The sequence below is a fragment of the Bidens hawaiensis genome, unplaced genomic scaffold (assembly GCF_021521415.1).
Source record: "Bidens hawaiensis isolate Kalapana, Puna unplaced genomic scaffold, B.hawaiensis_p1.1 tig00011408_1, whole genome shotgun sequence".
Lineage (NCBI taxonomy): Eukaryota > Viridiplantae > Streptophyta > Magnoliopsida > Asterales > Asteraceae > Bidens > Bidens hawaiensis.
Genome location: NW_027491887.1, coordinates 497,909 through 522,806, shown reverse-complemented (window position 1 = coordinate 522,806; position 24,898 = coordinate 497,909). Strand labels below are relative to the sequence as shown.

At 34.7% G+C, this 24,898-nt stretch overlaps 3 protein-coding genes across 3 annotated transcripts; 2 read left to right on the top strand and 1 right to left on the bottom strand.

Annotated features, from left to right (window-relative positions):
* Nucleotides 1-1,161: 1,161 nt before the first annotated feature.
* LOC143537827 (F-box protein At4g00755-like) lies at nt 1,162-1,813 on the top strand. The gene is made up of 2 exons (XM_077031507.1): nt 1,162-1,297; nt 1,407-1,813. Exons 1-2 carry the CDS (start codon nt 1,162-1,164, stop codon nt 1,811-1,813), a joined length of 543 nt encoding a protein of 180 aa, XP_076887622.1.
* A 4,651-nt stretch (nt 1,814-6,464) lies between these two features.
* Nucleotides 6,465-7,887, top strand: LOC143537839 (NAC transcription factor 56-like). Its single transcript, XM_077031514.1, has 3 exons — nt 6,465-6,881; nt 6,974-7,278; nt 7,344-7,887. The coding sequence occupies exons 1-3, from the start codon at nt 6,698-6,700 to the stop codon at nt 7,836-7,838; spliced, it is 984 nt and encodes a 327-aa protein (XP_076887629.1). The 5' UTR covers nt 6,465-6,697; the 3' UTR covers nt 7,839-7,887.
* Nucleotides 7,888-8,266: 379 nt separating this feature from the next.
* On the bottom strand, nt 8,267-17,372 carry LOC143537826 (helicase-like transcription factor CHR28). The gene is made up of 9 exons (XM_077031506.1): nt 17,202-17,372; nt 15,170-15,787; nt 15,005-15,082; nt 13,280-14,036; nt 13,055-13,185; nt 11,504-11,728; nt 10,052-10,507; nt 9,351-9,560; nt 8,267-8,573 (listed from the first exon to the last, which is right to left on the bottom strand). The coding sequence occupies exons 1-9, from the start codon at nt 17,370-17,372 to the stop codon at nt 8,469-8,471; spliced, it is 2,751 nt and encodes a 916-aa protein (XP_076887621.1). The 3' UTR covers nt 8,267-8,468.
* Nucleotides 17,373-24,898: the final 7,526 nt, after the last annotated feature.

Here is a 24,898-nt window from a genome sequence, read left to right as displayed (position 1 = left end):
CCATCTAATGTGTCTGTTCATTTTATGTAGCTTCATGGTAATGTTTAGGGATGAGATCGTACCAGCGTACCGTGAATCATGCCAGATCTATCGGTATGCCGGTACGGTATGAGTTCCCAAAGTAAAGATTTAAAGTTTAGAATTTGGTTTTAAAACATTCGTATTCAAGTATAGTAATCGAACACAAATTTATTACTTTTTATTTGATTCAAATTCAAATTAATATATATTATATCAGTATATATTTAATATTTTAATTTGGGCAAAATTCATAAATAATAAATGTTTATTACAAAATATTTAAACCCAATAGCTCATACTATTTGTATTTTAATTTTGAACTTATTATCATGTGGTATTATAGTTACTTTAAAGTTATATTTGTGTGCTTTACAATTATATTTGTGTGCTTTACAATTATGATTATGGTTTTTGAATTATTTTTTAACATATGTGCACTTGAATCAAATTGAATTTATCCTAATTCAGTTCGAATTTGAGTTTAAAGTACGAATCTAATCGATTTTCGAACATGACATATAATACGAATAGGAATTTGAATCGAATAATTCAACTTTTAAACAAACACGAGTCGAATACGAATACTAGCAAAAAAATAAATTATTCGGTCGAAAATTCGTTATTCGATTCGATAAACACCCCTACACTTCGGTAGTTGGCCCTGTGGTAGAGGCTTGGCTTATGTCTTTTAGTGGGAGGTCATAAGTTCATTGCTTGCCCATCGTGTTAGCTTAGAAAATGGTGTAATTTAGTAGTAACAGTAGCGGTAGCAGTAGTATAGTTTGCGGTTCAAAAAAACCGTAGTTAGTATGGAAATTTGTATGAATCATCATAGTTGTGAGAATTTTTTTTTAAAAATGTTATTTTGTTAGAAGTCTTTTAAATTTTGGTATGATTTTTTAGACTCTTTTACATCTAGTGTTTTCGTAGTTTGATACCATGGTTTGTGTCATTTTTTAAATTAAACATGTAGTCTAGTTCTTGTTCAAACATTATGTACATGAATATATATATATATATATATATATATATATATATATATAAAATTTATTTGACAATCATTGATTTATTCTTTGTTCTTGATGAAATTAACCTAACCTAATTTTAACCCATCAACCAGAATTGAAATCCTTATAAAACATGGACGAGACTCCGACTGCAATCGATTTCTTGAAATGCCTTGAACCCGATATGGCACTCAAAATACTTACATGTCTTGATAAATCAACCGACCTGTTGCGTGCATCTGCTGTTTCTAGACACTGGCGGAATATTGGTGTGTATTATTCCACTTTCTATATTTAAACCTTTATTAATAATAAATAATAATGTATCATTATATTTATTACTCCGTATTTATTAACTTTCATGTATGAAAAATATAGTGGTTTCTAATGGACTTAGCAAGAAGCTCCGTATGACAAAATATCCAGAGCTTGCTTGCATTACTCATATAGTCCAACCGAGTTGTCATGACAACTCGGCTGACACTCTGAGAGATCATTGGGTCTACGCTTCTCTTTTCAAGGCCATCAACTCATTTAACGTGGCTTATTGCATTGAGGCCCCCGTGAGTGCCTCTAGCACAAACAACTACCCAGAAGAAACTTTTAAGAATACTATGATCTCTGTAAAGACCAGAACCATACGTCAAGGTAATTACTGGTCAAGCAACGGAAGTTATGACCCCGAAACACCCGAGACGTTGATATACAAAGTGATGCCTAGTTTTTGTGTCGTGATCCAGATTTTGTTACATCCTTTCCAAGGTTTGCCTTTTCCGATCCCTTGACATATTCTTTAATGTAAACAGTTTGGGTTGAACCGTGAACCTGTTAGCTAAACAGGTCGTATTCATGTCAATTAGACAGGTTTGTAATTTAACAAATTTAGTTATTTTTATTTTTATTACTGTAAGTATGTAACTGTTTCATATACACTCATATTTATGTTGTAAAATGTAAATTTGAAGTACTAAACTACAAATATAATACACGAAAATATAAAAAAAAAGTTTGGGAGTTAAACATGTCTCAATCATATCAACCCGTGAATAGCCGTGTAAACGAACCGAACGAATATGAACAAGGGCATGTTCGTGTTCATTCATTTAACTTCAAACAAACATGAACACTTCGAACAAATACTTTGTGTTCATGTTCGTTTGTTTAAAAAATGAACATGTCCGTGTTTGTTTATTTAAAATCTATACGAACAATTCACGAACATAATTGAACAAAAATAAACAAACATAATTGAACAAAAGAAACATAAACAATTCAAACGGACATATATGAACAAAATATAATTAATGAACATGAATAAACGAACGTTACTTCACGGACATAAATGAACGATCGAAACATATGTTCATGTTCATGTTCGTTTGTTTAATTAGACGAACACAAACTTTTTGTTCATGTTCGTTCGTTTGCTAAATAAACGAAGTTCCCGCCGACCGGTTCATGAACTGTTCACCGAACGTTCGGTTCGTTTATAGGCCTAGATCTAACTGGCATTCATTCATATGCACAGGTTTGTTTGAAACGGATTTCTCTACCCACGCACCTCGATTTGTGCGATTCCGAATGGGTTATCCGAATTTTTTTTTGAAAGAGTTGAATTATGATTTCATTAAGGCACAAGAATGTGCAGATGGCAAGTTTATCTGGACATACACATCACCTATTTTCCCTATGGTGAGTTCATTTTTCATTTACTTTTATTTATAAGTTTAAAAGAATATATACAGAATTACAAAGTTTGTTCTTTAAATATAGTTGTTTTATGGATCGGGTCCTTTAAAAAGTTTACTTTTACTCGTCCTTTATGTGATAAATTACCTCGTTTTTGGTCCTTTTGACTAACGACCATCCATTTTTTCAGTTAAGTCTTGGCATGTGTCATGCATGTGAGAGCAAATACTATTTATTAATAAGGGTGGAAATTACCCTTTGCTCACATGCATGGCAGATGCCAAGACTTAACTGAAAAAATGGATCGTCGTTAGTTAAAAGGACTAAAAACGAGGTAATTTTCACATAAAAGACAGTGAGTGAAAGTAAACTTTTTAAAGAACCTTTGTAATTTTGTCAAGAATATACTTGCAGTACTCATGTAACAATATGACATATTTCATTAGAATCAGAAAAACCAATTTCAACTGATCGAGTTGCCTGAACCCGCGGTCTGCATTGGTGGCTATATGCAACTTGAGTTACGGGGCCGGGTTAAGAATATATCGGATGGGAAATATTATTTAAGGTAAGTAAAGTATTCGTTTTCCTAATCGTTCAAATTAGCGTATATTCTTGTTGGTGACGTTACTCGTGTTTACAGTATGGCTTATTTTCAAGCGATGGGGAGAGAGTTAGCACCTGCATTTAGTTTCGAGTTTGAAGAAGGATCAAACAATAAATATCTAGCGTATGACGCTAAGAAATTTAAAAAAATGTATTCCATGCGTTGTCGCAGTTGCAGACACCCTAGATACAAAATAACTTAGTAGGGTGTACTAAGTATTGACGGGTTCGAAGCCGAGTCATGGAGCTGGAATGGGTTTCTTAAAGCCATGTTATGTTTAATAGCAGTTTGTTTTCAGTTTATTATTGTAGGAGTCTAATTTGTAGACAATGGGATGCTTGGTTGGTTTGTTTTGAGATACATATGTTGCAATGAATAGGTGTGTGTTCTCTAAAATAATTGGCGTACGCTATTATGACCCCGCTTAAAATTTTCTGGTTCTGCCACTCCTGATAATATACAAATTTTCAATTTGTGTATATATTATTGGTATGCCCTTTTTTTTCTTCGGTATCACGTACATTTGGTATTTGATTGAAAAGGTTTATGCGAGTTTGTATATTATTCCTATTAATTCGTATATTATTGGTATACCTTTTTTTCACCAATTCGTTTATGCAAATTTGTCTTTATGATATTGTGTGAAAAGATGAAAAAATTGCCAATTGAAAGGTTTTTTCGATCTTGCTAGAGTTACGGTGAAACACAAGAAATCATCTCTCTTATAAGTTATAACTCTTCAACAATTACATCTTTTATAACTCTTATTGAAATTATATACATTTATTTAAAAACAAATGTACTAATTTAATTAATAATGTTTCGCAATTTTTTACAAGTTTTTCAAATAATATGTCGCATTTATTTATTTTTTAAAGGAATCTCACAGAAAGATTCATCATCTGTTACATCTACTCATCCCACGATTCCGAATCAACAGACCCCGTTACCGAGATAAGGCAACTCTTTTTGAAAGTCATAGTAAAAAGAACTGTGTCGTCTAACTTCTTTCACAAAGAAATGGTGTAAGCGGAAGGGAAGGCGTGAATCCTCGATCCTAGCTAGTTTGATCTGTCGAAATAGGGTTCCCGGTTGGCTTTGTATGAAGAAGCCTATCTTTCTAGCCCTAAGTGAGCCATAGATTGTGAGTGAGCTTTCGGGGAGTAGAGAGCGAGCGTATAATACATGTGGAAAAATTCTTTCTATTTTCAATTTTTTGAAAGGGAAGAGACGCTTCTCGCAAGCAACAACCATCTATATAGCGAGAGAGATCCCTTGTCTTTGTCGCCTACCTATGTATAGAATAGCACGATAGAGGCCCTAATCTATAGCAAGAGTCTAACCGCCTGCATTGATGGACTGAAGTAGGAATGAGAATAACCTAGTCTCCTTATGATTATGAAGTAAAGCAATGGAAGAGAGGAAACAGGCATAACCGGGAACCATCTACGGCTTGAACACTCCTTCTTGCCTTTCAATCTCGACCTACGCTTGGAGGGAATAGTGGCTTTCTTGTAGTAAATGAATCAGAACATATAGGTAGCAACTATCTCGAAATGGATAAGTAAGCTCCCCCATTTTTTAATGAGTATGGGTGAAAGGCCCTCTTTCACCTACGACTTTCTCATCAGAGAAAGAGGTAGTGATTCTAGGACTAGAGGGAAGTTCAAGTTGACCAATGTGATAGGCGAAGAACTAACTTCTCTGGTGTCCGTCAAAGGATTCGGAGGTAGGGGATGACCTGTAATGAATCTGGCTGTTCGGGTTAAAAGGAAGGGCCTCGTCGAAATCATCGGCTTTCTGCCCAACGGCACGGCCGTGGCCCTATTGTTTAAGAATAAAAAAATAATTAGCCGTTGGAGTTAATAAGTAAAGTTTAATTTTTTTTTTTACTTTTTAAATATATATTATTTTGGATGTGAAAAAAAAAAGGAATGGCAATCATTAAAAAATCTCGCACACAGAGAGAAAAAAAACTATATTTTCTTTTTAATACATGGAAATTTTTTATTATTTTTCTATTTTTTTAATATAGCGAGATATTCTTTTTATTATTTTGGAGGAGACATTCTCATAATTTACGGACTTTCTCGTCCTCTCTTCTAGTCAACGAGATTTTATGGATATGCCTCGTTGACTAGGAGATTTATGATAATTCACCGTATATCTTCTAGCAAGCGAGATATACCCATAAAGTCTCGGTGACTAGGCAAAATCGAGACACGTGTAATTACACAATTGATTCTATAAATTGGAAAATCTAAAAATTTTAATGTTATTCTTATAACGTGGGTTGGTCAAATATGTAAATATGTGATTAGTTTTCAAATAAACACATATATAGATAGGGTGCATGACAAGTGTTTCTCACGTTTACAATATAAATACTTTTTACACCAGTGTTAATTACATATTTTCTCCTAATTTTATAGCGTATCAATTACAATATAAATACTTTTTACACCGGTGTTTCTCATTTTTACAATACAAATACTTGAATTTAACATTTTAAGCTAATTTCAATTATCAACTATAATGATGTAGTTTATGATTTATGAGCTTGAACAAGGTAGTTGAGGTGTAACATCAAATTTTTGGTAGAGATTAACTTGACTATTCAAGAAATGACAGTATATGCTAAATCAAGATCACAAATCAATATCAATATTTCTCGTATCGTTTGATGTAGACTTGAAACAATAAATACAATAAACACATGATGAAAAATGACATCTCAAACGAGCGGGTAGCATCATCTTTCCATTCTCGAAGACTTCTACATCGTTTAAATTGTATAAATTTCGAAAAAAGACAACGATAAGAATCCATGAATTTTGTTTTTGTGTTTAATTTTAGGTCTTATGGATGACTAAAACTTATTGAGATGATCACTTTCGTTGAAAGCATTGATGGTGATGATGACGGTTATGATGAAGATAAGTGATTTAAAAACACGATAACTCTGGTTAGATAGATACAAAATATTTAATATTTGATAACAAACTAGTTAAAATTCGAATCCAGATAACGAAATTAATTTTATTTGTTTAGACGGTTTAAAGCTACATGCATAACATATATTGATGTACGATTAATGGTGTTTTAAAGGAATTTTGTTTGTTAAAGTGTTAACACAACAAAAGCATGACAATGAAAACTTAACACCTTAAATTCATGAAACGGGACCCACATCAACCCTACCTCTTTACACGTGTCAAATCACCAATGGCTTCAAGTGGGCCACCTTCCTCACACATAATAAATATTGTTACATATCTAAGATTTTAAACATTATGTCATTTGATCATATTTCTTGATCAACATTTTACAAACATTTCACAACATCAAAACCAACAAATAAAAACCTTTAAAGATGGAGAGCACCGATTCATCGACATGTTCACAATACCCGAATCTCCCACCCGGGTTTCGGTTTCATCCAACAGATGAAGAACTAGTCGTTCATTACCTAAAGAAGAAAGCTTCTTCGATCCCTTTGCCCGTTGCCATCATAGCCGAGGTTGATCTTTACAAGTTTGATCCATGGGAGCTACCAAGTAAACCATCTTTACCCTCGTGTTGACTCGGTTTAGTTATTAATCGTATATTTTAAACGCGTAAGCGTGTTTTTTTCATTTTCTTTGATTAGGCAAAGCTATTTTTGGTGATCAAGAATGGTACTTTTTTAGCCCACGCGATAGGAAATACCCTAATGGAATGAGACCTAATCGCGCTGCCACATCGGGGTATTGGAAAGCTACTGGAACTGATAGACCGATTTTATCATCGACCGGAGATCAAAAGGTTGGAGTTAAGAAGGCACTTGTTTTCTATGGTGGAAAGCCGCCAAAAGGGATTAAAACCAATTGGATCATGCATGAATATCGACTTGTTGAAAATGCTTCTTATAAGTCACCAGCCGTCAATCTATCAAACAAAAAGAACTCTTTACGGGTACATTATTAATCTATATTATGTTAATACAGATTCAAGATTCATTTTCTTGTATATATATGTAGCTCGACGAATGGGTTCTGTGTCGTATTTATAAGAAGAACAACACGAGTAGACCGACAGACAGAGATATGGACAATGACTACATGGAAAACATGATTGCTCTCAAGGCTACAAACTCCAACGGATTGATCGACAACAACCAAGAAACTTACTTTGAACTATTGAACAATGAAGACGGATCAAGAATGCGACAAAGCAACTCTATATCCAAACTTGGTTCTTCAAGTTCCTCATTGAAATCCGGAGTTTCTTCGATGATTTTGAACCCCGGGAAACGCTCATACCCGACTACTCACTATTGGAATCTTGACTCCGCCGAGAAAAGGTTTCATTCGGACGATGACATCAACGGAATGATGGACCGGAATGGTTCATTCATCTCTTTGTTGAACCCAACTCAACAAGGCATTGGTGGATTCCATCCTAATACAGTCTTGGGCTCCCTTGGTGATCCTACTTTCTCTTATCATCTTTCTTCACTAAATTGGCATACCTAAAATTTACTTTTAGTGTTTGGTAAGTGAAAGAGATCATTGATGGTATTACTCTATAATGAAAACATTACTATACTAGTTATTATAATCATAATTACTTATATAAAACCATACATTTGTTCTTGACATGTAAACTTTTTCTGAAATTTCAACTTTCCCTAAATAGCTATCATATCTTAAAACCTAGTGATTAAACCTCATGAGCGACTAAATTTATATTTACTGGTGTATACAACGTCGACATTATCACAGTTCTCTACTTCAAATATTGAACGGACCGGTATATATATATAGTTGCTAAATGCAAGGTATTCCCATACATATTAACTAGCAATTGTTTGTATTCATCCTTAAGAAAAAGGAAACATTTAGATCTTTAAGATTAAATAGAAATATAAACTTTTCATCCAATAAGCTATAATTAAAACCATGGGAGAAAGTTGAGATCATTCTAAGACTATTACTGATCATCTCCATCAAGCAAAACCAAAAACTCTTTTCCTTCTTAAGACTCTAATATAATTTGATAATAATAACTATGTCAATAATGTCGTTGATTGACAACGACAATCAATCAGCATCCAAAAGAACCATCTAACATATCAACACGGTTAATGATGAAGGTACCCGGTACTATGCTTGAAATAAATATTTCATGTCAGCAAAAGTAAGGCGAGTTTGCGAGCCACCATTATTGTCGTCTCCAATTGCCGATGCCACCATTTTTCTTTTCTTTTTCTGCAAAAGATTATTAAACTCAATTAGTAATTCGGTAGGGGTGTAAACGAGCCGAGCCGTTCATGAGCTACTCATGATCGGCTTTTGCTAAAAGCTCGAGTCTAAATTGAAACGCATTTATAAATGAGCTTGAACTAGAGCTTCAAATCTCAAGCTTGACAAATACACAATTACATAACATATACTGTTGTATAAAATAGTATAAACGAAAAATAACTAAATAATATATATAGACACACCCCAAAGTAAATTATAATTATAAAAAATAAATATATATCCATAAACATAAGATACTAATATATTTAATAAGTGATAAATGCATAAAGCTTGACCTTGAAATTTGAAAACACTAATAATGAGCTCTATCTCAAGCTCTCTTAACTTAAACGAGCCAGACCAGGTTTCACATATCAAGCTTAACTAGTGCTACGAGTCTGTTATTCAAGTAAATATATTTTATATAACATATATCAAATACTATTATGAAAAATAACTAGATAATATATTTATTTATGTGTATAGATATAAATTTATAATTATAAAACTAATAATGCATGCATAAAAATAAGATAATTATATATAATGAAGAGAAAACGAGCCGAGCTCAAGCTTGAATAATTATTAATGAGCTTGAGCTCTCTTAACTTAAACGGGTCGGCGCGTTTACACCCCTACAGTAATTAAAGTGTCGCATTTAACAAGGATTTCCAGAAATAGTATAAATGTGTTTAACTGGCTACCATATTTTTGTATAAAACTTTCGGTGTTTTTTAATACCTGAAGAGCTAAAATACGATCTTCAACAGTATCTTTAACAGTGAAGCGCAAAACTGTAACTGGACGGGTTTGGCCTATCCGGTGGGCCCTATCAATTGCTTGATCCTCTATCGTTGGGTTCCACCAGATATCCAGCAGAATCACATGACAAGCAGCAACCATGTTTAACCCTAGACTAGCCGCTTTCAATGACATAATTATAACACTCACCTACAAAAACAGAATTTCATAATAATAAGTCAAATCATAACAAGTATGGTTGATTTTATGATTACAATTACTGAAATTAGTTTTCACAAATGTAAATTGGTTATTACATATATATCTAATTTGTTTATTTACACGTATATAAACTTGTGATTTAATATATCTACTATATAGATATATAAATTATGAATTCTGTAATTTACAATTCTGCATTATATGTATGTTACAAATATTATATTTAGTTTTTATATATGTGTGTGAGAGAGAGAGAGAGACAGCCAAGCCCGAGCCTCCTTGGTATGGCTCATAGCCTCATACAACACCCTAATTCAAATTATGTTTCATCTCTTAACACGCCAAACAAGCAAAATTTAAAAATAGCTAAAAACATGTGAAACCCGGTAAAAAATCCCAAACTGAACCAAGTTGGCCTGCACAAAATACCCATTCTGACCCGAACCCAATTGACCCGGCACCCAATCCCGCACACATACCTCAGGAAGCTTGTTGAAATCCTTCACTGCTTTATCTCGGGCAACAACTGACATTGTCCCGTCAAGTCTCCTATAACCGATTGACGAATCCTTAAGACAAACTTCAAGCAAATCTAGCATCCCGGTCCACTGTGAAAACACAATTGCTTTCTCCTTAATATTGTGATCATTCATGGTTATAGATTTAAGGACTTCAATGGCAGCTTTCATTTTTGAGGAATCAAGTGCCTTTGCAGCCTCAATTTTCAAAGAGTCAACTGGTTGACTGGATTCCACTGAATCACGGTCACTGATCGATGCTGTAAGTGTCGATTTACAGAGGACCGAGGATTTGTTAAGAATCGTTTTGCATTCTGAATGCGGACACTCGTTTTCGTCACTTGAAAGATGTTCAAGGATGCATTGATTGCAGAAAACGTGTTCACAAGTTGTTACAACCGCGTCTTCTGGCGGATCCTAGAGAATTATTTATACAAATAAGATAAAGAGTGAAATATATAAATGAAAACTTTCCTTGTTTACAAGGGTTGATATTGTAAAAAAATCAATATGCTTTCTCATTTTTCATGAAAAAGTCACTCAACATAATTTTGTCATATAAAAGTCCCTTCACAAGTCAAAAAAACAAGATTAAAATCATTCAACACAATTTTGCCATATTGAAGTCCTTATATCCGTCTAAAATGCATGTACTTGTGAAAACAAAGAATTAAATAAGATTATATATATATTTATATAAATGCAAAAAGGTAAAAAAAATGTTTTTTATTTATCAAATCTTGACAAATTTCAAAATCACGAGTCATTATTTTAAATATTTTTTGACAAGTACATGCATTTTAGTCTATAGACAAGTGTGGGGACTTTAAGATAGCAAAATTGAGTTAAGGAACTTTTTCATGTTTGTTAACACGTGCGGGGAGCCGGGGATATGCACTAAAATTATGTTGAGGAACCGTTTAGAAAAAAATGAGAAAGTATGTGGGTTGTTATAAATTTAAGGGTTGAAACAAGCCGAGTCGCTCGCGACTCGAGATCGGATTGATAAAAAGCTAGAAACGAGACGAGCCTTATCGCCGAGCCCGAGTTTCAAATAAAGCTCCATCGAGTCCGAGCTCAAGCCTTGTGTATTTTTAATTTTTGAATTTTATGGACTTCTATGTATTAATTTCACACTGCATACTCGAGCTCCAGCCAAGATTTGGCTTATTTAAAGTACTACACGCACGAGGTCGAGCCTTGCTTAAGCTCGTATAAGGGTTTTCTCAAAATATAAAAAACTAACTAAAATTTTATATTAATTAATTACTTAATAATAAACGAGCCGGACTTGAGATTTTAATAAAGAGCTCGAAACGGGCCCGGCTCGTTTACACACACCCCCCCCCCATCTCCTTATGATATTATTTATTAACACTATATATAATGGGTGTAGAGAAATAATGTACATACATTACATATGCTGCAAATTGCTAATGAAGCTTCTAAACAGTTTAAAAGACGGTTTAGTTTTTGTTGAGGAAGTTGTTTTGCCTTTTCAACAGATAACCTCCTCCGGTAACTACTCGAGCCACATCGTTTAACAAGTAAAGGGTGATCGCATGCTTGACGAAGGCGTAAAAGCATTAACAATATGTTTACATAGTTTTCTTTGACCGTTCCAGCTGCAGCATATTTCTGAAATTAAGAAGTTAAATGCTATAATTCTATAATTGAAATTATATATAAAAAAAAAGATATAAAGAATAGTCTAGTATGTTTACAGATTTTCGACAATTAGCTTAACCTATTTACATTTACATAACTAACAAAAAAGTACGAGAGGTTTAAACGAGCAAGACAGCTCATGAGCTACTCGAGATCGGCTTAAAAAAGCTTGAATCCAGCCAAGCTTAAACGAGCTTGAGCCTAAAAAGTAGCTTGTTTAATAAACGAGCCTGAGCCAGAGCTTCACTCATCAACCTCGAGCTGCCTCGCGAGTCAAGACGAGCCTATAATTTATATAATTTTGATTTAATATATTTATTGCCTAATTATGATATGACTGAAATATATATTTTATTTTATGTCCCCGCTATGTAGCTCAGTTGGTTAAGTGGGCGTAAGACTTGGAACAATAACCTAGAGGTCGTGGGTTCAAAACCGATCCTAAGTGCCAATCGCCTTGCCGCTGAGGCTGATTTAAATCTCACGTGATGGGCCTGGGACGGTCTGGCGTGGGCCTGTTTACGTGTCCGGAACAACACGTTTTTCGTTCGTTTTGGAACAATAAATATATATTTTATGTTATATAACATTTTTAGTTACAAATATACATAAGTTTAAATATTATGATTTAAAAATAAAAAATGAGTCAAGCTCAAACTTTAAAAATAAAGCTCAAAACAAGCCTATTATATTTATTAATTTAATTTAATATATATTATATAATAATTATTGTTAAATATAAAATTATGATATAAATTGCTATTAAAAATGTATAAAAACTAACAAATATATAATGAACGAGCCCAGCTCAAACTTTAGAACTAAAGCTAGAAACCAGCTGAACTCAATCTTAACAACCCAACCTCCTGCTAAGACAAGCCCTGGCCCGCCTCGTTTACATCCCAAGTAATAAACGCCATGAAAAAATAGCATCACAAAGTAAAAATGAAAACGGCACAAAATTTGGTTTTGCATGATCACAAGTACAGATCCGACTATATATAAATGATTAAAAGCAGTTTTTAGCCCAAAAGAAATAAACTTTAAGCAAATACCATATAAAGGGGGTGTTTGGGATTGCTAATTTTCACCAACTTATAAACTTTTTGAGAAGTAATAAGGTTTTTGGGATTGCTTATGTTGTGAGAGAAAAAATTCCATAAGTTATATTTTGTAATTAACTTAATGAAAAGTTATAAGGAGGTAAAATAAGGAATCCCAAACACCCCCAAAAAGTTAAGATAGTATTTGTATAACACTAAATTATTCATGAATAAAGAAGCTAAAAAAACATACTTCAAACAGAGCACGTGCTTCGGCCTCAAGACTTTGGTAAAAACTGCGCTCCTCAGCGCTAAAGTCAACTCTTTTCAAAATAATAGTTTTCGATGGCAATGAGATAATTGGTTCTCCCTTAAGAAGAGTACCTACCCCAAAAAAAAATTGTTACAAATAAATCAAATTTATTTCCTTAAAACACTTAAAAGAAATATAAAAAGGCACAAATTTTATAATGTGAACCTTTTGTGCGGCGAAGCATGATAGTCTTTAAAATAACCTGCAACTTTTTATACCCAAGGTTCGGATTCCTTTGAATCGGGGCCTTTATCTGGGTACAAAACTTTTTATATACAGAATACGGGTCATATTTTAAAAACCGAAAATAACTATACAAATCATCAATGGAGTTTTGTATAGGAGTTCCCGATAAGCACCATCTTCGTTTAGCTCTAAGCCCCCAACAAGCACGAGCCACTTGCGTTTTATAATTTTTAATACTTTGCGCCTCGTCTAATATCACTCTAAACCACCTCAACTTAGCTAGAGGACAAGCAGTTGATTCGGTTGGCGGGTATTTTCTTTTTTTGGTTGGTGAGATTTTAATCTTGGTTTCATCATCATCTTCATCAAATGGTTGCTTTGGTACCTCCATGCTTACAATTGCATATGTCGTGATGATGACGTCGTATTTGGTTAATTCAACAGGATCTTTGGTACGGTTTACTCCATAATATACTAAAACGGAAAGATTCGCTTCGTTAGTTACTTTGTTTTGTAATTCTTCGCACCATTGACGAAGGACACTTGTAGGGCATACAATGAGCGTGCCTGCAGATAGACTGGTTGTTGGATGAACCGAATGGTTTGTGTGTTCGTCTTTGTCTAAATATAAAGTTTCTATTTTTTTATCTTTTGTTTGAATGTTGGAAACACTAGAGGATGGAGGTGATCTTTCCTTTAATATAAGGGCAATTGCCGATACGGTTTTACCAAGCCCCTGCAAGATAGTAAACGCAGTGGTTAAACAGGATGATTGATGAGAAATAAAAATTTATATACACTATATAGTAGGGTTGTAAACGAGCCGAGACGAGCCAGGTTGGGCTCAGGCTCGGCTCATTTACCTTTAAGAGCTGAAATGCTGAGCTAGAGCTCGCTTGTGGCTCATCAAGCCAGCTCGTTTAATATTTAATTCAATTTAACGTTTTTTTATTACTTGATGATTTTGAAATTAACTAATTTTATATTTTTAATCATATACACTGCAGCAGGGCCGTTCGGTTCGGTTCGGCTTCAAGCAAGCTCGTTTATTGTTTTAAAATAATTTATATTTTTGCACATGCAGATATATAAAAAAATATTATTTTTAGCATACACGTAATACATAATTAATAACTACAACATTAATAATTTATATATATTAAAATGGGTTATACTTTTGAGCTATAATATATATTACTGGGTTTGATTGATTGATTGATTTTGAGTTATAATATAATATATTAATATTTGGGCTTTAATTTAAACGATCCAAGTAAACCTTGGCTCGGGCTCCACTCGTAAAAAGTTTGAGCCGGCTCATGGCTCATCGAGTCAGCTCGTTTATTTTTAAAATAGAAAACAATTTTATATTTTTACACATATTGACATATAAAAAGGTAATATTTTTAACATAAACTTAATGCATAAATAATAAACTGCAAAATTATATATTAAAATTTGGATTATATTTTTGGGTTATAATGTCTATATATAAAAATTTGGGCTTTAATTTAAACGAACCAGCAAGTGAGCCAACAAGCCAAGCTTACCTTGGCTTGGGATCGACTTGACTCGTTTACAAACAAGCCAATTTCAAGCGACCTTTTCTCAAGCAAGCTATGAGCTTTTTGAACAGCTCTACACTACATTATTAAACGAGGCTGAATTATATATAATAAACTGAAAGGAAATATGAATAGAAACTTGATCATCTGCAAGAATTCCTCCACAGCAGCGTGTGCTTTTTGTCTCCCTTTTTGACATCCATGATAAAGCAATTCGCTGTTACAGTAAACCTTAACAGTTATACAAATGAAAACTAGGCTTAACAACTCAATATTAAGTGAAAATCAAAATTCTTGAGCAAACCTGGTGTCTCAAAAGTGGAACCAACAAGCCATTATCTGACTTTTTATGTTGAGTAACAAGTGTTGGAGCACTCTTTACACACTCCAATTGTTTCGTATTTGACATATCACATACACGAGGCCCACTGGTAGATTCTTTATCCACTTCAGGTAAAGTCTCATAATCTATCGCAATGTTTCTTGATAGATTTTGCATTAAATGTTCCTCTGATTCAATATTACCATTATGATTTGTACTTGATGAACCAACATACAACAGTTCATCAAACGGTATGAAGAACTCATCACTAATAAGATTCATCATTGGGTCCGGGATCTCCAATGTTTGGTGGCTGTTTGTAACTGAATACATTCCATCAGGTATCCCAAAAGTATCATTGATCTCAGATTTAGTTTCATAATTATTGAATAATGAAAAATCTTGAGCAACATCATGATTTGCTATCCAAGGGGTAACGTGTTCAGGAACTGACATCGGCCAATCAAAAGTATCATAAGTGACAGGTAAGTTTGTTTGAGAGGCGAAAAGATTATTGTTGTGAGGTTCAAAATGCTCATTAGCCCCATGAGCCGACTCGTTACAGGGTGCAGTACTTGATTGTGGATCAGCCTGGAGGTTCTGCACAATATTCATGACACGGTTATTAAATTGGTTAGTTGTTTGTTATATTGTAATTCTTATAATCACACTACTTATAATTGAGACATATGTTTGAAATATTATCATGAAACACAATTTGATATAAGTTTATCGTATCAGTATCTGTTAATTTGTGGTACAACCGTACAACTGTACAAGTACACGTTTGCAGGCATGTGTGGGGCTAACACCCCAAACAATTATAGAGGTAACACCCTAGAATAACAATCCTATGATTCAATCTTCATACACGGCACCTGAACACGGTATCCAAATAACATAAAGTACTAAGAAATAGCATCAAACTTATCTTTACTATATTATACTGCATAACACAAGAGCATCTTAAATTTTAAGTAATGCAACTATTAATGCTAATTGTACAACAGTTGATGCATGTGGTTAATAGTTCAAGGGGCAAACTTGTCTTTTAGAGCATTCCCAACCCATTCCCAATATTATTGTGAGGAGAGTTTGTAAATTATAGGGTGATTTTTGAGTGGTTGTGAGTGTAAATTGTAGGGTGGAGAGAGAAAAGGTAGTGATTTTTTGTAAATTTGGGAAAACTTTGTTTGTCCCTATTTATTTTTTAATATTCGTTGAATTGGTTGTGAGTATAGGAGAGAGAAAGCTGTAATGATAAAGATATAAAGTAATATTATTTAATTGAACAAGAAAGAGAGATGTAGTGTTTTGTAGTATAATTATAAAGATGAGGATGGAGATCCGGATGAGAATTACACTAAAAATCATTATCTTTTTCATGTCATTTTCAGTCAAATAAAATTTTTTCATACCTTTGTCATTATTATTTCTCTCTCCCCTCACAAGTACTTTCAAAAAATATTAAAAAGTTATACGATGTGAACTATAAAAATCCAAATTTGACTTTCTCACATAACATGTTCTCTCTCCTCTACTCACAAACTCACTCACGTATTTATAGGGCACGAGCTGAGAATGCTCTCATCCACATGAACTTTTGTGTTTATATATAGAATATTTACAATCTTACCCCCTCATACATTTCTTTTTAAACCAACTTCCCTCCACTATGTTTAAACCGCCATAACTTTTTCATACGTTAACACAAATTATACCATAAAAACGAGCACTTTATTTTCTCTAATTGAACATGGTTTGCTATAGCTTCTTTTAAAATTATATAAATTTATCATGTTAACGAGATTACCGAAAGGGTTTTTTTCGAGCCTACACGGGTTGAACTAGGGTTGATGTTGAACAACAAAATTGGATTAATTAGGTTAACATACATTCACTCTAATCACTTAACATTCATTCAAACAGATTGACAAAATAATAATAATAATAATAACAATAATAATAATGAGACGATCAAACCCTAAGTAGTCAAAATACAATAATAATATACCTCGGCACCATGTGACTGTTGTTGTTCTCCGATGGAATTGAAGAGCAAGTCAAAATCCAACGGTTCGTCGTCAATGGCGGCGGTTACGTCAAACCGGTAACCGTCATCGTAATCGTCAAACGGCCAGCCGTACGAAGGACTATTACTACTACTAGTACTACCGTTGGCCATGATCATCGTCAATCACAATGCTGATGATATCATAATAAGTTTGTTGTTTGAAGGTTGAATGAAGGTGAATTGAGCCCTAATAATAATAATACTATTATTATTATTATTATTGTGAGTTTTTGTGACGAATGAATGGAGGATTAGTGACAGGTGGTGTATATGGAAATCCAACCAATAATTTTGTGTTATCTTTTTCTTCTTCATTGTCTTTTTTTATATATATATATACGCTAGTTTGAGGACGTGTATTACACTGGGAACTGATGAAACTTTTAATATATAAATATTAAGCAAAATACAATCAACAATATAATTATTATCATGTATTGTTAATACGATTACAATTTACATTAAAATTACATAAATTAAAAAAAAAACATTACGCATACACTACGTTGGTTGTTGTATTAGTTAATATAGCTTGTTTATTAAGAATCAAAATCTTTAGTTCATGCCGACTTGAAACTCTTGACAATGCGAAGTATAATTGTCCATGTGAGGTCTTTCATGTACAAACCAACCCTAGATAATGATTGACCTTGTCTTTTCTTTATGGTTATCATGAAACATACTGCAATAAGAAACCATCATCTTTGAATACTAACCTGTATGATTAGTTAATATCTTAGAAAGTTGTTACAATATATATGATATATTAGTAATTATTGAAATTGAGACAACTAATAAACCGCTATTGTAGCTTTCCAAATAAGTAAATCATTTGGATTTATAGTTAATCGAATTTTGATAAACTTCTGAACTATTGCCATAATATCTAAATTGACTTGTTGATCAGGAAACTTCAAATTTTGAATATTTAGATACATGTGATTATTATATATTTTGTGAAGATTGGAAAATTTTAAAAAGATTGAGATAGGTGAACATATCTTCAATTAATTTAAATAAATTGAAATTATATGCTAATTTAACATGTTTAAAATATTTAATAATATACAAATTAGGTGTTAAGTTATATACGTGTTGGCTAAAAAACTTAATGATTCTAGCTTTCCAAAATAAACAAAAAGAACAAATTAAATTGTTAGTATGTTGATTTATGGTAATGTAGTCAATATATATAATGAAAATTTTTAAGAAAGAAAGTATTTTAATTGACTTTTATTTTATATCTCTAAAAATACAACAAAAACTAAAATAAAGCAACGTTCCCACCACTTCAATCCCATTTCACATGCCTTCTTCCGTAGCTAAATTGTTTCATATTACTACTTAAGGATAAAGATAAAGTTAAAATATAAAAAGAAAAGCGAAGATATAATAAGCATTAAGACATTCCATGTAGTAGACCAGAACCGATGCTTAAGACTCTGGTTTGTCCTTTTAGGCTTCTTAAAACATCTCGAATAAATCAAGATGTTTAAGAACGTCATAACAATAGAAAAATGCATGAACTTGCATTATGATAAGGAAGTCAATGTCTCCTACAAAATGTAACATAAACTAAAAGCTACACATTTCAAACAATTATAAAAACTAATAACTTCGATCATATACAACGAAAACCCACCATTTCAAAGTCATAGCTTCCATAAATGAACATCGGTGCAAGATCACCATATTTAGCAGCACCAATCATCCCATTCAAATGTCGTGTTCTTCCATAATATTAAAATATACATTAAGTGAGTAAGCAGGTGTTACAAATAAAAATTAGTTGATGCCTTATAATCAAATAAGCAATGAACACGTCCTACAAATCCATGTGAATACACGATTTATTGAATATTGCATAATTAGTTATTTGAGTTGTTGGCAAAGTCTAACAAAACTATGATAATTTCTTCCTCATTCACAAATTAAGATCATTTTAAAACTAATAACACAATGCTAACATAGAAGCTTCTAGTACAGATGAGCGGAGTGTGTGCGTGAGACAATGTATAAGACTCAAAATCAAAATAAACTCGATCTCAACTTATAAACCAAAGTACAAACCCTAATTTTTGTTTTAGGAGGAACAAACATACGCTGTGGAGGGAGTGAAGGGGCTACGGTAGACGGTGGGAGGAGCTGCAGTAGCGGTAGTGGCAGTGGTCCAATGGCGGAATGGTGTCATGGCGTTTGGGAGTTGGATCTACATCGGCAATGGCGAGGAGTTGGATCTAAATCTACAGTGGTGTTTGGGATAGGGTGTTCTAAACTGGAAGAGATCTGACCTGTTGGGTCGGATAATAACCCATGTGGTATCCAATAAATCCAAGAAACAAACCATATATGAAAACGGGTTTGAAAAAGGTAGAAGGGTTGAGAGAGTGACAAGTACAAAAGTGGGTATTCTTTTATTATAGTAGTAGATTCTTAAAACATCTTGAATAAATCAAGATGTTTAAGAACGCCATAACAATAGAAAATACATGAACTTGCATTATGATAAGGAAGTCACATGTCTCCTACAAAACGTAACATAAACTAAAAGCTACATATTTCAAACAATTATAAAAACTATTAACTTTGATCATATACAACGAAAACTCACCATTTCAAAGTCATAGCTTCCATAAATAAACATCGGTGCAAGATCACCATATTTAGCAGCACCAATCATCCCATTAATATCTTTCTCCCACTCAACAAACTGCAGTCGCATTTGCTTGCCTAATGTGAAACAACAAAAGTTGTGTCTCAAACTTCATGAGTATTATAAGGAAAAACTAAATACATTAAATTTGTAGCACGCTAGGTGTAATGCTTAATAAGTGACTTTAAAAGCAGAGACTTTCAAACCTAACATGCATATGTTACAACTCAAGTTAATCATAGCCTAAAATTCATTACAACATTATTTTATTAATACTTCATCTACATTTTTGGTGCTTAAAGGTTTGGTTGATTGTTTGGCATATGAGAATTATCATCATTGTCTTGACTTTCTATGAAAGGTAACACTAATCAACCTACGAAGTAAGATATTAATTTGCAAACATGATGTACCAAAGAATTAATTTGCAAATTTAACTTTTACAATAAAGTTGTTCAAATGTCGTGTTCTTCCTCAATATTAAAATATATATTAAGTGAGTAAGCAGGTGTTACAAATAAAAATTAGTTGATGCCTTATAATCAAATAAGCAATGAACACGTCCTACAAATCCATGTGAATACACGATTTATTGAATATTGCATAGTTAGTTATTTGAGTTGTTGGCAAAGTTTAACAAAACTATGATAATTTCTTCCTCATTCACAAATTAAGATCATTTTAAAACTAATAACACAATGCTAACATAGAAGCTTCTATTACGGATGAGCTGTAACATCCTACTTTCGATTATTATAATAAAAATAAATTTCGTTATTCATAGTGAGTCGTTATCGGTTTAGATAAATAGAATACGAGTTGGGCTAGTGTTGGGTAAATGAATATGGGTTATGGACTTGGGTTATGAAAGAAAGAAGGAAAGACCATGGGCTTAAGCCCATGATCCATGAATATATAAACCCTTAATATCCATTTAATCCTCATTCACACATATTCCATACACCACCCAAAACACACACTTAAGATTTCTCTCTAGTTCTCCCTTATCTCTAGCCGAAATCAAGAACGAAACCGAGCACCGACCCGAGGTAATGATAGTTTAATATTGTACGAGCCTAAAACGTTAGTTATAGTCGCGTAACGACGAGCCGACACCGTTAAACCATTTAAATCACAAGATCCGGGTGGAATCGGGTATAAACCGGACCTAAGATGAGTTTAGGGATCACCCTAGCTCAAATCTGGATCAAACGGGCGAAAAACAATGAAAACGGTGGAAGAACGAGTGAGATCTCGTTTTTCCGGCAAAAACGCGGTTTTTCGGCGATGACGGCGCCGGAAAGGCGGCGCCGGAAAAGATAACGGTGTCAGGGAATGTTCCGTGACCTAACCCTAGTTCGCTAAGGAAACTTAGAGAACTAGAGGGTGATTCTTTAGCTAGTTCGCTAAGGAAACTTAGAGAACTAGAGGGTGATTCTTTAGCTAGTCGCTAAGGAAACTTAGAGAACTAGAGGGTGATTCTTTAGCAAGTTCCCTAAGGAAACTTAGAGAACTAGAGGGTGATTCTTTAGCTAGTTCGCTAAGGAAACTTAGAGAACTAGAGGCTGATTCTTTAGCTAGTTCGCTAAGGAAACTTAGAGAACTAGATGGTGATTCTTTAGCTAGTTCGCTAAGGAAACTTAGAGAACTAGAGGGTGCTTCTTTAGCTAGTTCGCTAAGGAAACTTAGAGAATCAGAGGGTGATTCTTTAGCTAGTTCGCTAAGGAAACTTAGAGAACTAGAGGGTGATTCTTTAGCTAGTTCGCTAAGGAAACTTAGAGAATCAGAGGGTGATTCTTTAGCTAGTTCGCTAAGGAAACTTAGAGAACTAGAGGGTGATTCTTTAGCTGATTCGCTAAGGGAACTTAGAGAACCAGAGGGTGATTCTTTAGCTGATTCGCATAAGGAAGCCTAACGAACTAGGCTTGATTCTTTATCCGATTCGTTAAGGAAAAGGGTAACGAATTACCCTTGATTCTTTAAGACCATTCGTTAACAAAGATAACGAATTAGAAGGTCTAATTCGCTAAGACCAAAGTAACGAATTGAAGTTTAACAGAAGGACAAAATGGTCCTTTAACTTAGAAAGGAATGAATTAATTTCAAATAAGCTAGTAATATGGCTAGTAATAGATAATTAATACGAGTAATTGTTATACAGTTAGCCGCGCCCAACTGAAGAACGGAATAACAATTAACGGTGAACGTAACCGACTTCAGGTGAGTTCTAGCCCCATTTATGTGTTATGTTTTCGGGGCTGTGTGCATACTCAATATGTTTGTTAATACGCTTATCCTAAGAGATAAGCGTATACCTTATGTGAATAATGTGAAATGTATGAATGATTGCTTGATGGTACGTGAACGATCTTCGGATATTGCACGTACTGTCAGGTTGTAACGCTATGTATAAGGAAAGTATGATATGTATGCTTATGTGTATGAAAGTGATAAAGTTAATAAAAGAAGGAAAGGATGGTTGTATGGTTGTATGGTTACGAAAAGGGTACCGAGCCCTAATAATACTCGAGGTATGATGTATGTTTGTATGGTAACGAAGAGGGAATCGAACCCTACTAATATTCGAGAACTAGGGAACCGAACCCTACTAATATTCGAGGAAAGAGGGTACCGAGCCCTAATAATACTCGAGGAAGGAGGGTACCGAGCCCTAATAATACTCGAGGAATGAGGGTACCGAGCCCTAATAATACTCGAGGAATGAGGGTACCGAGCCCTAATAATACTCGAGGAATGTAGGGCGTAATGCTCTTTATAACGTAAGATATGAAAGCAAGTTAGTAAAGTATGAAAGAATATAAGTTTGTGTGTATTGTATAATGTATGATTAACTAGAACTCACTCAGCGTAGCTGACTTTTAGTATGCACGCAGGTGAGTAGGATGAGGCAGCTCGCTTGAGGGGACACGTGGCGTTGAATAAGAGACTGGCATCGGAAGGCTCAGGGTGTGTTATGTTTTAATTACTTAGTTTTCGAAAGACAAGTTGGTTGTTTAAGACAAGTTTTGAATTGTTATGAAATGTTTTATTAAAGTTTTTATATTCCGCGAATGTTTTTTATTAACTCTGATATTAGAACTGCGTTTATGAGTAAATCCAACACGAAAGTAGGGCTACCGGTAACGGGGCCTTACAAGTTGGTATCAGAGCAAAGTTCGAGAGATTTAAGCATCCTACATGCTTAGACTCGAACAGAGAATGGGATTTAAGTAAGAAAAAAAACAAGATGCCAGTTCAAGAATGCCATGGGTCGCTCAAGCAAGCTCAGCAAAGGTAAGATGTATGATTAAATGATGTATGATAACAGATAAAGAAAGGATATGTGATCGATAAGGATAGGATTAATTGATTGTATTGATTGACTAACTGTTTAAGTAGAATCAGCACAAATGGACTCATAAAAGGAAGTGTATAGGACACGGAAGGTAATGTGATCAGCTAATTACAGCTGGCCATTGTTATTACCTGTTAGCCTTACTATCCTTGTACTAAATTGTTCCTTGAGTGATGATGTTTGTGTCTCCCTTTTAGAATACGATGGTTGGAGCTGGAGACATTGCTGGAGCTGGAGGTCGCACTGGACGACGCGGCAGGCCACGTCGTGTCCAGCAACCTTCGGTTGAGACAGCTTCCAACACCGGAGATGAGGGGAGTGCAGCTGGAGGAGGTCTGGTCAACAACGAAGAGGTTCAACTGGATCCCGCAATTCAAGCAGCTATTGTTCAAGCTGTAGCCACTGCTGTGAAGAATATTACTCCGGGAGGGTCTGCTGGAAGTCGGGAAGGGACTGCTGGAGGGGCAGGGGGTGATGGTGTGAGAAATGAAGAAGAAGAAGAGAGGGAGGCCTCGAGTGGAGTTAGGTCTGTGAAAGCCGGTGACAGGAAGAGATGCCGAGGCAGGTGCAACTATAAGTCCTTCAAAGGATGTGACCCGCCGAAGCTGACTGGTTTGGGTGATTCCATCGCCACTCTTCAGTGGATAACCGCCATGGATAAAATTATCCGAATCAGCGAGTGTCGTTCTGACCAAGCTGTCGGTTATGCCACCCAATCGTTTAAAGATGAGGCAATGTATTGGTGGGAATCGATTGAGCAAAGAAGGAGTCGAGAGGAAATCAAAGCCTTGAAGTGGGAGGATCAGAAAAAAGTTAGTGATGAAGAGGTTCTGCGCTGATGCAGAAGTTGAAAGGGCGGAGATGAAGTTCCTGAACTTGAAAGCTTGGACGATGACACATCGTGAGTACACCACTGAGTTCAACCGAATGTCTAGGTTGGTGCCCGATATGGTCAACACTGAGGCTAAGAGAATCAAGTGTTATGTGAGGGGATTGCCACAGAGAGTCCACATGTTAGTCAGGACAAGTAAACCTGCTACTTTCGATTCTGCTGTCGAACTCGCAGAGATGGTCTATGCAGACCTGGCTGCAGATGAGGTGGTGGTGGGAGACGAGAAGAAGGAGAAGAAATGGGTCGCTCCTGCTAAACGACCCGGTACCCAGATGTGGAACCCTAAGAACAAGCAGCCGAGAGTTTGGGAGAACAGGTCGTGCAAGACTTGTGGCAAGGCACACAGTGGTGAGTGTAGGTGGGGAAGGGTTCGGATACATGTCATAAGTGTGGAAAGATGCATGCTGGAGAGTGTAGAGTTGGGTCGAATGTTTGCTACAAGTGTGGGAAGGCAGGTCATTATGCTCATGAGTGCAGTTCTAAGCCTGCATGCTACAAGTGTGGTAAGACAGGTCACTTTTCTAGGGAGTGTACCGAGGGTGAAGCTGGAGGGAGTGGGAAGAAGGATACTGAGCAAGCTAGGCCAAGAACCAGAGCCTACATACTGAACCAGGAGCAAGCTAAGCAGATCCCAGATGTCGTCACATGTACGTTTCTAGTAAACAGTATTTCCGCTTCAGTATTGTTTGATTCGGGCGCAAACAAAAGTTTCGTAGCCACACCATTTAGTAAACTAG